The sequence below is a fragment of the Cibotium barometz genome, chromosome 23 (assembly GCF_041138505.1).
Source record: "Cibotium barometz isolate CiBa-2024 chromosome 23, ASM4113850v1, whole genome shotgun sequence".
NCBI classification, from domain to species: Eukaryota; Viridiplantae; Streptophyta; class Polypodiopsida; order Cyatheales; family Cibotiaceae; genus Cibotium; species Cibotium barometz.
This window is the reverse complement of record NC_141068.1, coordinates 6,501,606-6,516,065: the sequence shown is the minus strand read 5'-3', so window position 1 is coordinate 6,516,065 and position 14,460 is coordinate 6,501,606. Positions and strand designations below refer to the sequence as shown.

Below are 14,460 nucleotides of genomic sequence, written 5' to 3'. Positions count from 1 at the left end.
TAGGCCTAGATATTATCAGTTAGGACCTATGGTATAGTTAGTACTAGTTCCAATTGGGACACCAGTACATGTATGACACCCACCAGTTAGGGGTTCATTATATTAGGTGTATTTTTTGTACTCTTCATGACTTGAGCAATACATCTACATAGCAGATCACTTCCTTCCTTGCTTCTGCCTCCATTGCTTCCGTTGTCCACTCCACCCAACAGTGGTATCAGAGCAAGCTTTGCCCTACAGTTCTCGCCAGTTTCAGTCTTCCCGAGCCTCCCCCTTGCTCATGGAGCTGATTTCTTGCTGGTCGACTAGTTTCTACTGCTCGAATCCACACGTGTGAGCTCCTACAGATGTTCAGAGGCATTCCATCACTGAGAACTCCATCTCCTTGGCTGTTTCCAGCTAGGCGACTCACTAGACGATCGTTTCCAGCCATTTCAAAGCATCTAAAAGCATTTTTGATAGTTTTTTGACTGTCAAACCCTAGAAATTTGGGGTTTTGCTGAATTTATAGTTGTACTGCTGCTCTGGAGCATTTGGAAGTTGGCAGTGACATTCTGGTGGAGTATTGGGCAAAATTTCCTTTATCGCACATCTTCGCGCACTCCCATCCATCGACTTCGCTGTCGACACTGTGCCTGAGCCCGTCATCGCCTTATGCCCGAGCTCGCCATCACCGTTGCTGGCCCAGTTACATGGTCTTTCTGCCTGTGACCCAGTCGCTTGGTCTTCTGCTGCCGCCGCTGACTGCATGTTGTCAACCGTCCACACGACTCCACTTTTATTGAGGACTACACTGTGATAGTTGCACATTTGCAGTCATTTTGTGGACAACAAGCATCATATTTGCAGTTGAAAGCCTTGAGGCTCAGTTGGTCACTTTATTTGCAGTTGAGATCTTGAGGCTCCTAATCTTGCCTCTTTATTTGCAGTTGAGAGCTTGAGGCTCCTAATCTTGCCTTTGTCACATTTGGATTTGTGCATTTGTCTGCATAATGGCCAGTGGTGGCAAGGATGATCTTTTTGGGGCTTTCGGTGGTGCTGAAGACAAGCTTGATGGGGTGAATTATCCTATGTGGTCATTTATGATGAAGCATGTCTTGGTGGCTAAGAATTTGTGGAATATTGTGAATGGCAATGAGCCTAGGCCTGTTAGGCAAGCTACATCTTCCACTAGTGATGTCACATCCAGTGGTTCTTCTCGTGATGCCTTTGTACCTCCTACTTAGGAGATGATTCAGTGGGATGGCCATGATGCTAAGGCACAGGCATTGATTGCTCTTTCTGTTAAGAAGAGTATTGTACCTCATATCAGATCATGCGTTACTGCTAGGGAGTCTTGGGATAAGCTTGCCTCTTTGTATTAGGTACGCAACGAGGCTTGTGTTGCCTATCTCCGCAAGCAGTTAAAGGATCAACATGAATGAGGGTGCTAGCATGGATGCCTATTTGACAGCTATCAAAGATTTGAAAGAGCAATTGGCCAACATTGATGAGGATATTTCTGATTCTGAGCTTGTATCTGGCACATTGGATGGATTGCCTGACTCTTACCAAGGTTTTGCTACTACCTTGAGGTTGGTTGCCATGGGCAATGCCAACTACTATTCCTTTGATCAGTTGGTTGCACTTTTATTGCACGAGGAGCAGAGTCACTCTAACAGAAATGCCAGTATGCATTCTGATCAAGCATTTGCAGCCAATGATAGGAATAAAGGAAAATTTCAGAACTCTATCCCTAAAAATATAGCAAATCGGTCTTCTTCTTCATCATCCCAGGGTGATCAAAAGAGGGTGATCAAAAGAAGAAGAAGAGGTGTAATTATTGCAGGGTTGCAGGCCATGAATGCAGGAAAAGGATTGCTTCTGAGAAGAAGAAGAAAGAAAAGGGACTTGCGGTCTCCATTGCCTCTAGCAATGATGCCACTCCTAATGAGCATGCTCATTCTGCCACGGAACAGTCTTGGAGTTTCATAGTCCAATGCTATTATGATCCTTTTGTACATGATGCAGGTGATGCTTGATGTCAGTTTCAGCTTCCACGTGGTTCTTTGATAGTGGTGCTTCTAATAAGCACATCACTTCCTGCAGGACATTGTTCACTTCCACGTGGTTCTTTGATAGTGGTGCTTCTAATAAGCACATCACTTCCTGCAGGACATTGTTCACTTCCCTTGTTGATGCCCCAAAGGGGGGTTCTGTGACGTGTGCCAACAATGCATCCTATATGGTTAAGGGTGTTGGGTAGGTTGCAGTCACTTCAGTTGTAGGCAATGCCATTATGATCCTTCTGTACATGATGCAGGTGATGCTTGCATGTCAGTTTCAGCTTCCACGTGGTTCTTTGATAGTGGTGCTTCTAAGCACATCACTTCCTGCAGGACATTGTTCACTTCCCTTGCTGATGCCCCAAAGGGGGATTCTGTGAGACATGTGTGCCAACAATGCATCCTATATGGTTAAGGGTGTTGGGCAGGTTGCAGTCACTTCAGTTGCACGCAATGTTGTCATGCTGGAGAATGTTTTGTATGTGTCAGGCATACGCAAAAATCTTATTTCCATTTCAGCTTTTGCTACTTGTGGACATAAGATTGTTTTTGATGGGCATAGGTGTGCAGTCTATGACTTGAGTCCTGCCGATGCTATTGTTTTGACTGGTACTCTTCGTGGGGGCTTGTATAGCTTGGATGCATATGATAGATGCAGTGATAGTTCAGCCCATGATGCCCATGCTGTGGATGCAGATGTACTCCCTGACACATATTTATGGCATGAGAGGTTTGGTCACCTCAATCTTAATGCCTTGGTACGGTTGCCACAAATGGTTGAAGATATGCCATAGATGTGCATGCCTACTAAGAAACATATCTGTGAAGCTTGCCTACTTGGCAAGATGCACCGCTTTGCTCTCCCCAAAGATGGCAGAGTTGGGGCATCTCGCAAGTTATTTCTTGTTCACAATGATGTGTGTGGTCCCATGAAGACCGCATCTATTGGTGGCTTCTACTACTTTGTTACCTTCATTGATGACTTTACCAGGTACACTTGGATATTTGCATTAAAGTCCAAGTTGGAGTTGTTCACATGCTTCAAGCACTTCATTGCCTTGGCTGAAAATGATGCAGGCTTTAAGATTGCCAATATGAAATCTGATAGAGGGGGGGAATACATGTCTAAAGAATTCAATGATTACTTGGCAGCCCGTGGTATTCATCATGAGTGCACAGTGCCTTACACTCCTCAACAGAATGGAGTGGTTGAGCGAAAAAACAGGACCATTATGGAGATGGCTAGGTGTATGCTTAAGGGCAAGAATTTGCCTAATATGTTTTGGTTGGATGAAGTGATGTGTGGAAATTATGTCTTGAACAGATGCCCAACTAAAGCATTGAGAACAGTCACACCCTATGAGGCTTGGAAAGGTCACAAGCCATCCATTTCCCATATGCGTACTTTCGAGTGTTTGGCCTATGCACATGTGCCTTCACAGAGACGGACAAAGTTGGATGATAAGGATATCAAATGCATGAGCAGAGGTTATAGAGTTTATGAGCCCTCATCACGTAGGGTGGTTGTCAGTAGAGATGTTATCTTTGATGAGACATCCTCTATGCCTTTGCAGGATTGCAAAATGCAGTCCACACTTGGTGTCTCGGACATTTTTGATAGTCTTGTGCCATTGCTTGGTTCCGATGCCTCTGATGATGCACCATAGGGATACACTCCTCAACATACTGCTCATTTATAGCCTATCACGCAGTCCGGACAGCCACCTGTTGTGACGCAGATGCCACATGCTCTTGAGGATGTTGTGGAAGAGGCAGTAGAGCAAGAATTGGCTGACATAAGACAGCTTAAAAGAGCTCCTCGTTGGTTCTTTGAAACTTTGAAGGACAACAAGTTAGATGCTCCTTTGCCAGCCCGTACGAGAGCTACGGCCAAAAGAGATTTGGCAAACTCGGTTGCTCATGCTTTGATTGCTACAGCATGTGATGAGGAGCCTGTTTGTCACAGAGATGCCTTTTCAAATAAGTTGTGGATGCAAGCTATGCAAGATGAATTGAACTCCATTCATCCCAATCAAACATGGGAGTTATGTGACTTGCCTGCAGGTAAGCATGCCATGGGGACTAAGTGGGTTTATAAAGTGAAGAGGAAAGCTGATGGTTCAGTTGACAGGTACAAAGCCCGTCTTGTGGCCAAAGGCTATGCTCAGAAAGAGGGCATTGATTATGAAGAGACCTTTGCTCCCACTTCACGTATCACCACCATTAGATGTGTTATTGCCGTGGCTGCCCACAATAATTGGGAAGTGCATCAGTTGGATATCAAGACAACATTTCTCAATGGTCTATTGGCTGGTCTATTGGCAGAGGAAGTCTATGTTGCACCACCTCCTGGCTTTGAGGTTGTAGGTTCTGAAAATAAGGTATGCTGGCTTAAGAAAGCCTTGTATGGATTGAAGCAGGCGCCTCGGGCTTGGTATGATAGGATTCACACTCATTTGCTCAGCCTTGGTTTTTAGAATTGTCCCACAGAGGTGACTTTAAATATCTGCAAGAGGGGGCAGATTTGCTGATTTTGATCCTCTATGTGGATGACATGATTCTCACTGGGCCACATCCTAAGAAAATTACAGATTTTAAACGGGAATTACAGCAATCATTTGCTCTTACTGATCTTGGCCAATTGTAGTATTATTTGGGCATACAATTTGCTCGGAGGACTGAGGGGGGGATTATTATGTCACAATCCAAGTACATTGGGAAGCTCTTATAGAGATTTCAGTTCGAGGACTATAAACCCGTCTCCACCCCATTAGAGAGACTGGTTTTCGTTTCTCTGCTGAAGATACCAGTGGACCTTGTGATGCTACCACTTATTAGCAAAAGCAGTTGGTTGTTTACTTTACTTGTGTCATACTCGGTCGGACTTGCAGTACGTGGTCTCCCAGTTGATCAGGTTTATGCACAGTCCCACTCATCACCATTGGCATGCAGTGAAACGTGTCTTCAGATATATCAAAGGCACACAAAACTTGGGCCTTTTTTACAAGGCTGATTCTTCACTTATCATGCATGGGTCCATTGATAGTGATTGGGCTGGTTGCTATGATACACACCGATCCCATAGTGGCAATTGTTTCATGCTTGGCTCTTCATGCATCTCTTGGTTCAGCAAGAAGCAAGCGACAGTTGCCACATCTAGTTGTGAGGCTGAGTACAGGGCAGCTTTCACAGCTACAGTAGAGTGTGTTTGGCTATGGAAACTACTTGCAGATCTTCTAGTTGGTCAGACTACTCCTACAATCATTCATACTGACAACCAGAGTGCTTTGGCTATTGCACAAAATCCTGTGTTTCATGCTCGCACGAAACACATTGAGGTTCATTACCACTATGTCAGAGAGTGATGGTCAGATGGTGACATTCAGTTGTCTTACATTCCCACTAAAGACAACTTGGCAGATCTCTTCATGAAGGCTCTCCTGCGACCAAAGTTTGAGGCTTTTCGACAAGCTTTACACTTGGTACCATTTGTTTACGTGATCTGCTACTCTGTACAGTCATAGGTTGCTATATCCATATTGGACAAATTTGTGCAACCATAACCTTTAGTCTTCAGGTATCTTGAGACATTTCCAGGATACTTCATCCCATACCATCAAGGGGGGTTTGTAGGCCACTCTATGGGCTATCCATAGGTGTCACTCATTCCTTGGTATGTGCCTTCTTGTAGGCCTAGATATTATCAGTTAGGACCTATGGTACAGTTAGTACTAGTTCCAATTGGGACACCTAGTACATGTATGACACCCAGTTAGGGGTTCATCATATTAGGTGTATCTTTTGTACTCTTCATGCAATACATCTATAGCAGCTCGCTTCCTTCCTTGCTTCTGCCTCCATTGCTTCCGTTGTCCATTCCACCCAACAAGCCCAACAAGCAGCAATTCTTTATCAACTCTGTTTTTCCTCTTTTTACTTGCTTTCTGTGTAATCTTTTGCCACTCCTCCTCATCGTCCACATCGTCCTCAAATGAGCTAAATGTTACCTTGGGTGCTTTCGAAGATCCTGCAGCTTCCTTGTATTTTTTTCTTGTCTGAGACATCTCCTACCCGCCGGTCTACATATCTTGCTACTTGAGCGATTGCCGTTAAGTGTGCATGAACCACATCAGATTCTCCTTGTAGATTTCCACCCAGTTTATCCTTTCTCCTGCTTCCATTGCTCCGAGAAATCTATAATTTTTGTTGGACATGATGTTCCATAAAAAGAAGACAAACTGCTCCCGTTGGGTTTCGTCTACTACATCTTTCACCTGGTGTATGTTACTATATGTTACCTGTCTTAAGGATCTCTTCATCTAACTTGGCTTCATGCTGGTATCTAGAGAACCATCAATGGGTAGACCCAGCACATGGTGCACTGCATTTTTTGAAATTTTTATTGGCTCCTTCCCCTCCACATGCACAGTGTTGGTTTCCAAGAATTGATTGATGAGATTTTCTCCATCTTTTGGGTCTTGTAGCTTCTCCCACTGTCGGTCAAGAAGTTTTTTGAACCCGCACCTTTTTGCCCATTCTTGATGCTCCTGCTCGCTTGGCTCTAGTATGAATAAGGGCATGCTTAGGCTCTTCTCTGGTTTTTTGTTAAACTTGAGTGTTTTGTTGAATTTCGGCATGGTGTTGTTGTCTAGAAGAATGCTACAGATGGTTGAGATTGGTTCAAGCGAGAGTGCCCAATGAGAACGTGAGTGTTTGTGCTCTTTTTGCTAATGTTTCCTCCTCTTGGCTTCCTTTTTTGGGGCATTATCATTTTTCGGCTTCCCTATTTTCAATGTGATGTGACCTTTGATTTATATCATGGTCGTCACCTTGGTTTAATGGAATTAAGGTGTTTTAGCCATTTTTCCACCTTATCGTTTTGCGAGTGGAGATTCAATGATGCTATGACACTTGTCCTTCATACAATCATCCACGTGGCTTGGGTTGGCACACGTCTGGTCACTTGCTCTTTTGTCATTCAGGCTGTGATTTGATGTAGTACCCAAGGATTTAGTGGTTTGATAATTCTTGCCGGAGACTGGCCACTCTTCCACAATCTTGCGATTTATATCATCTTTTGCATTGACTTCTAAGTGGAGATTCAATGATGCTATGACACTTGTCCTTCATACAATCATCCACGTGGCTTGGGTTGGCACACGTCTGGTCACTTGCTCTTTTGTCATTCAGGCTGTGATTTGATGTAGTACCCAAGGATTTAGTGGTTTGATAATTCTTGCCGGAGACTGGCCACTCTTCCACAGTCTTGCGATTTATATCATCTTTTGCATTGACTTCTACTAATGAAATCATGCCGCCAGAGCAGATGCCTCGGACTCTCTTGATCTTCCACTTCTTCTCCTCCTCCTGGTAGGACTTCCTCATCCTGAAATCATTGACCGTTTTTGGGAAGGGCGTACCATCCAAGTTCTCTAGGGAAAAAGCATTTTGGCAAACCTTGTCTTTCACTGTGAATGGCCCTATCCACCCGATCTTGAATTTCCCCGAATGGGTCCCAGTTTGGCATTGTAAACTGCGGTTCTTCTACTTGCATATTGTCACATATTCTGGGGTCTCTTCCTCCACCGTGTGCTTTAATTCTTTGCTAAGTCCTTCAATGCCTACTGCTAACAAGATCTTGACTTTGAACCTTGGGCATAAGTATAGTAGTTGCTTTAGCTGAGCTTGTCTATCAAACAATAATGACATTACATTTGATTGCAATCAGTCTCAGTATCTCTCTGGTTCTCTTCCCGGCATTCCTTCTTGAAGTGCTCTGTATGCTTACTTCCACTTGTTTTTGGAATATCTGCTGGGATTTCTCTTGCATCATCCTCCTTTTTCTTGCCTTGATTTGTTTCTATTTCCTTTGTAGGTGGCCTTCTTGTTTGCCTTGTGAGCAAAACACATTTTTTCAAAAATCCGCTCCTTTACCCTTTTTCATTTCTTGTACTAGCTGGTTTACTGATTGCATTAATTCTCTGAAACTTGTATATACCTTTCATGACTTCTTCTTTTTGTCTTTCTTTTTTTTCTAATGCCACCAGAGTGTCTTGTGGGGAAGAGTCACTTGAATCGTCCTCTTCAGTGGTGATGCTCTTCCTGGGCTTCCTTTTTTGTCTCCTTTCTTGACTTCTTTTTTCTGCCCTTTTGGCTAAATCCATCAATTCTTCAAATTCTTCTTTAGTTTTCCCTTGCTTTGTACTCTGACCGCTGCATGAATGTCCGGCTTAAGCCCTTAGACAAACCAATCAACAATAATTTGCATCAAGGTTCAAGTTTGCTCTGCCAGTCTTTGCCTAAAGCTCAATAGCTTCATTGCATAAGCTTCCACAGAGAGAGAGAGAGAGTAACAAAGTAAAAAGGGAGTCAAGTCAATTTAGGCCCAAGGCCAAGGTATAAAGGGGATGTGAAAGGAGCCAAGGGCTAGGACTAAGATTGGGCATGCCCATGGACATTAATAAGTGTAGTGTGAAAGGGTGGCCTGGTATATAAGTGAATATGGACCAATGTCATAGGAACTTTGGATATAAATCTTGATATTATCACTATCTTAATGGTAATTACCTTCTTTTTCTTCCTAATCATAGGCTGATTTCCTTAATCTTTTACTTAAAGCATGTTTTCTAGGCTAATCTAGGCTAGCTACTTTTGAGAGAGAGAGAGAGAGAGAGAGAGAGAGAGAGAGAGAGAGAGAGAGAGAGAGAGAGAGTGGGCAATGTGAAGGAGAGAAAAAGAGAGCAAAACTTGGTCTTGGAAATCATTGATGTCTATTAGCAAGGATGTGCATAAGAGAGAAAGAAGGGAATCCTCTAATACCTATATGAACTTGAGTGTTGGGATCTTTCATCCAGCTTCTATTTTGTGACTTGAAAAGGCGATGTATTTCTAGATTTAGAGTTTTCTTAGTTAATGGATTATGATCAAATTATAAGAAATGATGTGTTTTTCAACTTCTTTTTTTTTCAAAAGTGCACTCAAGACCTTAAAATTTATTTAAAAAAAGAGGTGTTTTTCATATTTTTTATGAAAACAAAAATGGGTTATCGTTTCCACGATTTAGTTGTATTTTTTTGTAACTTTTTGTTGGTAGTAGAATAATCAATTTTTTATTAATACATGGTTTTGTCTACAATTCAATGGAAAAGCCAAGTCCATTTAAATTTAGTCATGGACTTGAAAAGTAGAGCTAGAGGCTTCTAGATTCCCACCTCATGAGTAGTGCATTACTTTACAAGTGTCTCTATATTGGACATGCACAACTTCCACAACATTAAGAGACACTCTCCACAAGGAACCTTTTGCCTCTTCCCCACCTCTTCAAAGAAGACACAAAGAGAGAGAGAGAGAGAGAGAGAGAGAGAGAGAGAGAGAGAGAGAGAGAGAGAGAGAGAGAGAGAGAGAGAGATGGGCAATGTGAAGGAGAGAAAAAGAGAAAAAAACTTGGTCTTGGCCACAATTGCAAAAACTTGAGCTGAGCTGCTACTACAAGGTAGTGAATGGGTGGAGGTGAAGAGGTGGTTTGCATAATCTTGAGCACAATCTTTACAAAGGGTAGTGTGGCTTTGAGGGAAGATGAAGAGGAACATAGGGCAAGGAAAAGGTCTATTAGAGAGGGCCATGATTCAATGCTAGTAGAGGGTGCCTGTGTGGTGTGTGTAAACCTTGGGAAACCTTTGTACTAATTAATACGAGGTATAACCCTTGATTAATACATCACAAGTGGTCTACTGTAGTATAAACATTTAATTTAAATCTAGGTCAAATGTTCCATTCAATGAATGTAACTAAAACCCCCAAAATATGGCAAATTGATCAAATGTTCAATAAATTTTCTATATGATCGACAACGATCTTCCAACAATATGTTAACTCATATGTTCATAATCCCATAATTGAAATCCTTGAGGAAACATATGATTTTCATGCTTTTGCAATAGGAGCAGCCACCATAAGTGTCTCTACATTTGCACATTTTAACAATTTTGGCTTTCAACACAGCAATACAAGATCGAACACAAGGATTAATGCTAATTTGGGAAAATAGGTACTCAAACTATGAATGGTGGAATTATAATGAGGGTTTGAAGTTTCTTTTATGCATTCCTCAAAGCCAAATAGGTAAAGAAAAAAGTACATCCTTTTGATTGCTCTAAATGAGATTCTGAAAAATGTGATATTAACTACTATTATAATGCTTGAAGTACATTTAGGAGACAGTCCATTGTGCACGTGTCTTTTCCTGCTAGTTCATATGGTGCAAGTGTTTTTTTTTTAGCAAAGAGAACTCATTAGAAACATGGAAAATGGACATCTTCCATTAAAGGTTTCATTTGTGTGGTGTGAAAATGAGTTTTCTAGTGGCAACAAAAACCTTACACTTTTACTTCTAGTAAACCCTCAATTCTAGAAGATCTCATGATGATGGTTCAAGGAGAAACCATGAAAATGTGTGTTGGTCCAAGGAAGACTTCAAAGCATCGTCAACAAGAGTAAGAAATATGGAAAGAAAATGTTAATGAATTATGATTGTAGTGCTTAGATGATGTGAATGATTATCCATTTTGGATAGCAAAGATCACAAAGGTTTTCAAGGAGAACAACATAGTGACTGCAATGGACGTTCATTATTTAGTACCGAAAAACTCCATAGGAAAATATGATCCAAAGATGATTAGAAACAACAACAAAAAAAAGAGAGAAAGGGAAATTCGGTTCATTGGCATACTGATAAATTAAATCTTAAGGATGTTAAAATTTTAATTAGCAATGACAATGTGAATCAAGAGTTGTCCACAATCAAGGGCATCGGAATGTCCCTCCAATCTCCCTCCTTAATACACAACATGATTGCGAACACATTGTTTTGCATTCATGAATGGTGCATGCACCTGCATACGTGCGTGCATGTGTATATGTGTGTGTGATGGCTCCTCGACACACTTGTTCAACATTGGATTCACTTTGTAGCTTTCTGGTCACTTACACAAGCAAGCATCAAGCATTCTCAAGTAGAAAGTGAAGGAACTCTCCTAACTGAAGAAGATATTGCTAAAAAGATAGCTTCTATTTTGTGACTTGAAAAAGCGATGTTTAGAATTTTTTTAGTTAATGGATTATGATCAAATCATGAGAAATGATGTGTTTTTCAACTTCCTTTTTTTCAAAAGTGCACTCAAGACCTTAAAATTTATAAAAATGACGTGTTTTTCATTTTTTTCTATCGAAACAAAAATGGGTTGTCATTTTCACAATTTGGTTGCAATTTTTTGTAACTCTGTATTGGTAGACTAATCAGATTTTTTATTAATACATGGTTTTGTCTACAATTCAATGGAAAAGCCAAGTCCATTTGACTTTAGTCATGGACTTGAAAACACCATCTAGTAAGATTTGTATGGAGGTTTTTAAGTAGAGCTAGAGGCTTCTAGATTCCCACCTCATGAGTAGTGCATTACGTTACAAGTGTATCTATATTGGACATACACAATTTCTACAACATTAAGAGACACTCTCGACAAGGAGCCTTTTGCCCTTCCCCACCTCTTCAAAGAGAGAGAGAGAGAGAGAGAGAGATGGGCAAATGTGAAGGAGACAAAAAGAGAGAAAAACTTGGTCTTGGCCAAAATTGCAAAAACTTGAGCTGAGCTACAAGGTAGACAATGGGTGGAGGTGAAGAGGTGGTTTGCTTAATCTTGAGCACAATCTTGGCAAAGGGTAGTGTGGCTTTGAGGGAAGATGAAGAGGAATATAGGGCGAGGAAAAGGTCCATTATAGAGAGCCATGATTCAATGCTAGTAGAGGGTGCTTCTGCGGTGTGTGTTAGCCTTAGGGAACCTTTGTACTAATTAAAACAAGGTATAACCCTTGATTAATACATCACAAGTGCTCTACTGTAGTATAAACATTTAATTTAAATCTAGGTCATATGTTCCATTTAATGAATGTAACCAAAACCCCCAAAATATGGCAAATTGCTCAAATGTTCAAAAAAATTTCAATACGATTGGCAACGAAAAGTGCTTTTGATCTTCCAACAATATGTTAACTCTTATTTTCATAATCCCATAATTGAAATCCTTGAGGAAACATATGATTTTCATGCTTTTGCAATAGTAGGCACAACCACAGGTGTCTCTACATTTGTACACTTTAACGATTTTAGCTTTCAACATCAATCCATGATTAAACAAAAAGATTAATGCTAATTTGGACAAATAATCACTCAAACTATGAATGGTGGCATTCTAGTGAGGGTTTGAAGTTTCTTTTATGTATTCGTGAAAGCCAAATAGGTAGAGCAAAAAGTACATCCTTTTGACTGTTCTAAATGAGATTCTAAAAAAATGTGATATTAATTACTATTACAATGCTTGGAGTACATTTAGGAGACAGTTCATTGTGCACATGTGTGTTTTCCTGCTAGTTCATGAAAATGGTGCAAGTGTTTTTTCTCCAACAAAGAGAACTCAATAGAAACATGGAAAATGGACATCTTCCATTAAAGGTTTCATTTGTGTGGTGTGAAAATGTGTTTTCTAGTGGCAACAAAAACCTTGCACTTTTACTTCTAGTGAACCCTCAATTCTAGAAGTCTCATGATGATGGCTCAAGGAGAAACCATGAAAATGTGTGTTAGTCCAAGGAAGACTTCAAAGCGTCGTCAACAAGAGTAAGAAATATGGAAAGAAAATGTTAATGAATTATGATTGTAGTGCTTAGATGATGTTTAAGGAGAATAACATAGTGACTGCAATGGAAGCTCATTGGTACCGAAAAACTCTAAATGATCTGCTCATAGGAAAATATGATCCAAAGATGATTAGAAACGACAAAAAAAAAGAGAAAGGGAAATTCGGTTCATCAACATAGTGATAAATTAAATCTTAAGGATGTTGAAATTCTAATTAGCAATGACAATGTGAATTGAGAGTCCGCCACAAACAAGGGCATCGGAACGTCCCTCCAAACTCCCTTCTCAATACACAACATGATTGTGAACGCATTGTTTTGCATTCATAAATGGTGCATGCACATGCGTGCGTGCGTGCATGTGTATATGTGTGTGTGATGGCTCCTTGACACACTTGTTCAACATTGGATTCACTTTGTAGGTTTGTGGTCACTTACGCAAGCAAACATCAAGAATTCTCAAGTAGAAAGTGAAGGAGCTCTCCTAATTGAAGAAGATATTGCTAAAAAGATAGCTTTTATCTTTACATTTCTTTAGTATTTTTTTATTGCACCAACTTCTATTTTGTGACTTGAAAAAGTGATGTTTAGAGTTTTCTTAGTTAATGAGGTGTTTATCATTTTTTCCAATCGAAACAAAAATGGGCTATCATTTTTATAATTTAGTTGCAATTTCTCGTAACTTTGTATTGGTAGACTAATCAAATTTTTTATTAATACATAGTTTTGTCTACAATTCAATGGAAAAGTCAGGTCCATTTGAATTTAGTCATGGACTTGAAAACACCATCTAGTAAGACATGTACGAAGATTTTTAAGTAGATGTAAGATTCCTCCCTCCAGCTTTTGAGGTGTGCAGGTGTAAGTACCTCCCCTTCTGATCTTATAATTATTCCCATCTCAGTAATTCAAAATTGAGATATTTTTGGATATAAAAATCCTCTTAGTATCTAAAATGATTTCCCCTGAAATGAAAATTCAAAAAGAACTTTTCAATGTGCAATTGGAATTAATTAAAAATAGGTATAAAGGACCTTAGCCTAAGGGTCTAGATGTATGGAGATAATGTCCCCATGACAACGTTTTCAATTGCGTCAAAAGTGAGTGTAGTACTTTCATGGAAAGGTCGGGGATTCAAAACTCCATGGGGGACATAATGGCGCAGGCCCAAATGATGTCTGTGCCACATGGGTTTCCTATTGGTCAAGTTTCAACTTTGTTTTGGTTGCGTCCTTGAATGGATTGCCACCTCACTTTTGTTGCACTTTTTTGCAACAGTTTGTGAAGCCATATTTTCTCAAATGGACTGGGCCACTCCTAGAAAAAAAAACGTTTTTTCAACCCTTAAAATTAAAGGCAATGCTTAGACTTAACCGAGATTTAGGTGTATCACTAAAAATTATACAAATACCGAGATTTATAACTAAAATGTTCAAATTTCATTCCTTAAAATTAAAGGCAATGCGAGATTCCAACCAAGATTTCTGAATTTCAGCCAGGAAAATTTGTGAGCCTGTACAGGGCTGGGCCGGGCAGGGCTTCTGGCATTTGTCCGCGGACGTTTATGAAGGCCCGGACTTTTGAAACCTTCAATGGTAGAGTTTGGTTTTTCCTCCCACACTCGTGGAATTGAATGGTCTCACCCCGACCCGGTCAGCGCGTGCGCGCGGGTAAGATTCGTCAACATCCACGTAACTCAACACTGTGATTCCTGACTGAGCGA

At 40.6% G+C, this 14,460-nt stretch overlaps 1 protein-coding gene across 1 annotated transcript; it reads left to right on the top strand.

Moving 5' to 3' along the window:
• Positions 1-1,416: 1,416 nt before the first annotated feature.
• LOC147625566 (uncharacterized) lies at positions 1,417-3,712 on the top strand. The gene is made up of 6 exons (XM_086817002.1): positions 1,417-1,574; positions 1,850-2,010; positions 2,303-2,421; positions 2,474-2,523; positions 2,608-2,743; positions 2,891-3,712. Exons 1-6 carry the CDS (start codon positions 1,417-1,419, stop codon positions 3,710-3,712), a joined length of 1,446 nt encoding a protein of 481 aa, XP_086673128.1.
• The last annotated feature ends 10,748 nt before the right edge of the window (positions 3,713-14,460 follow it).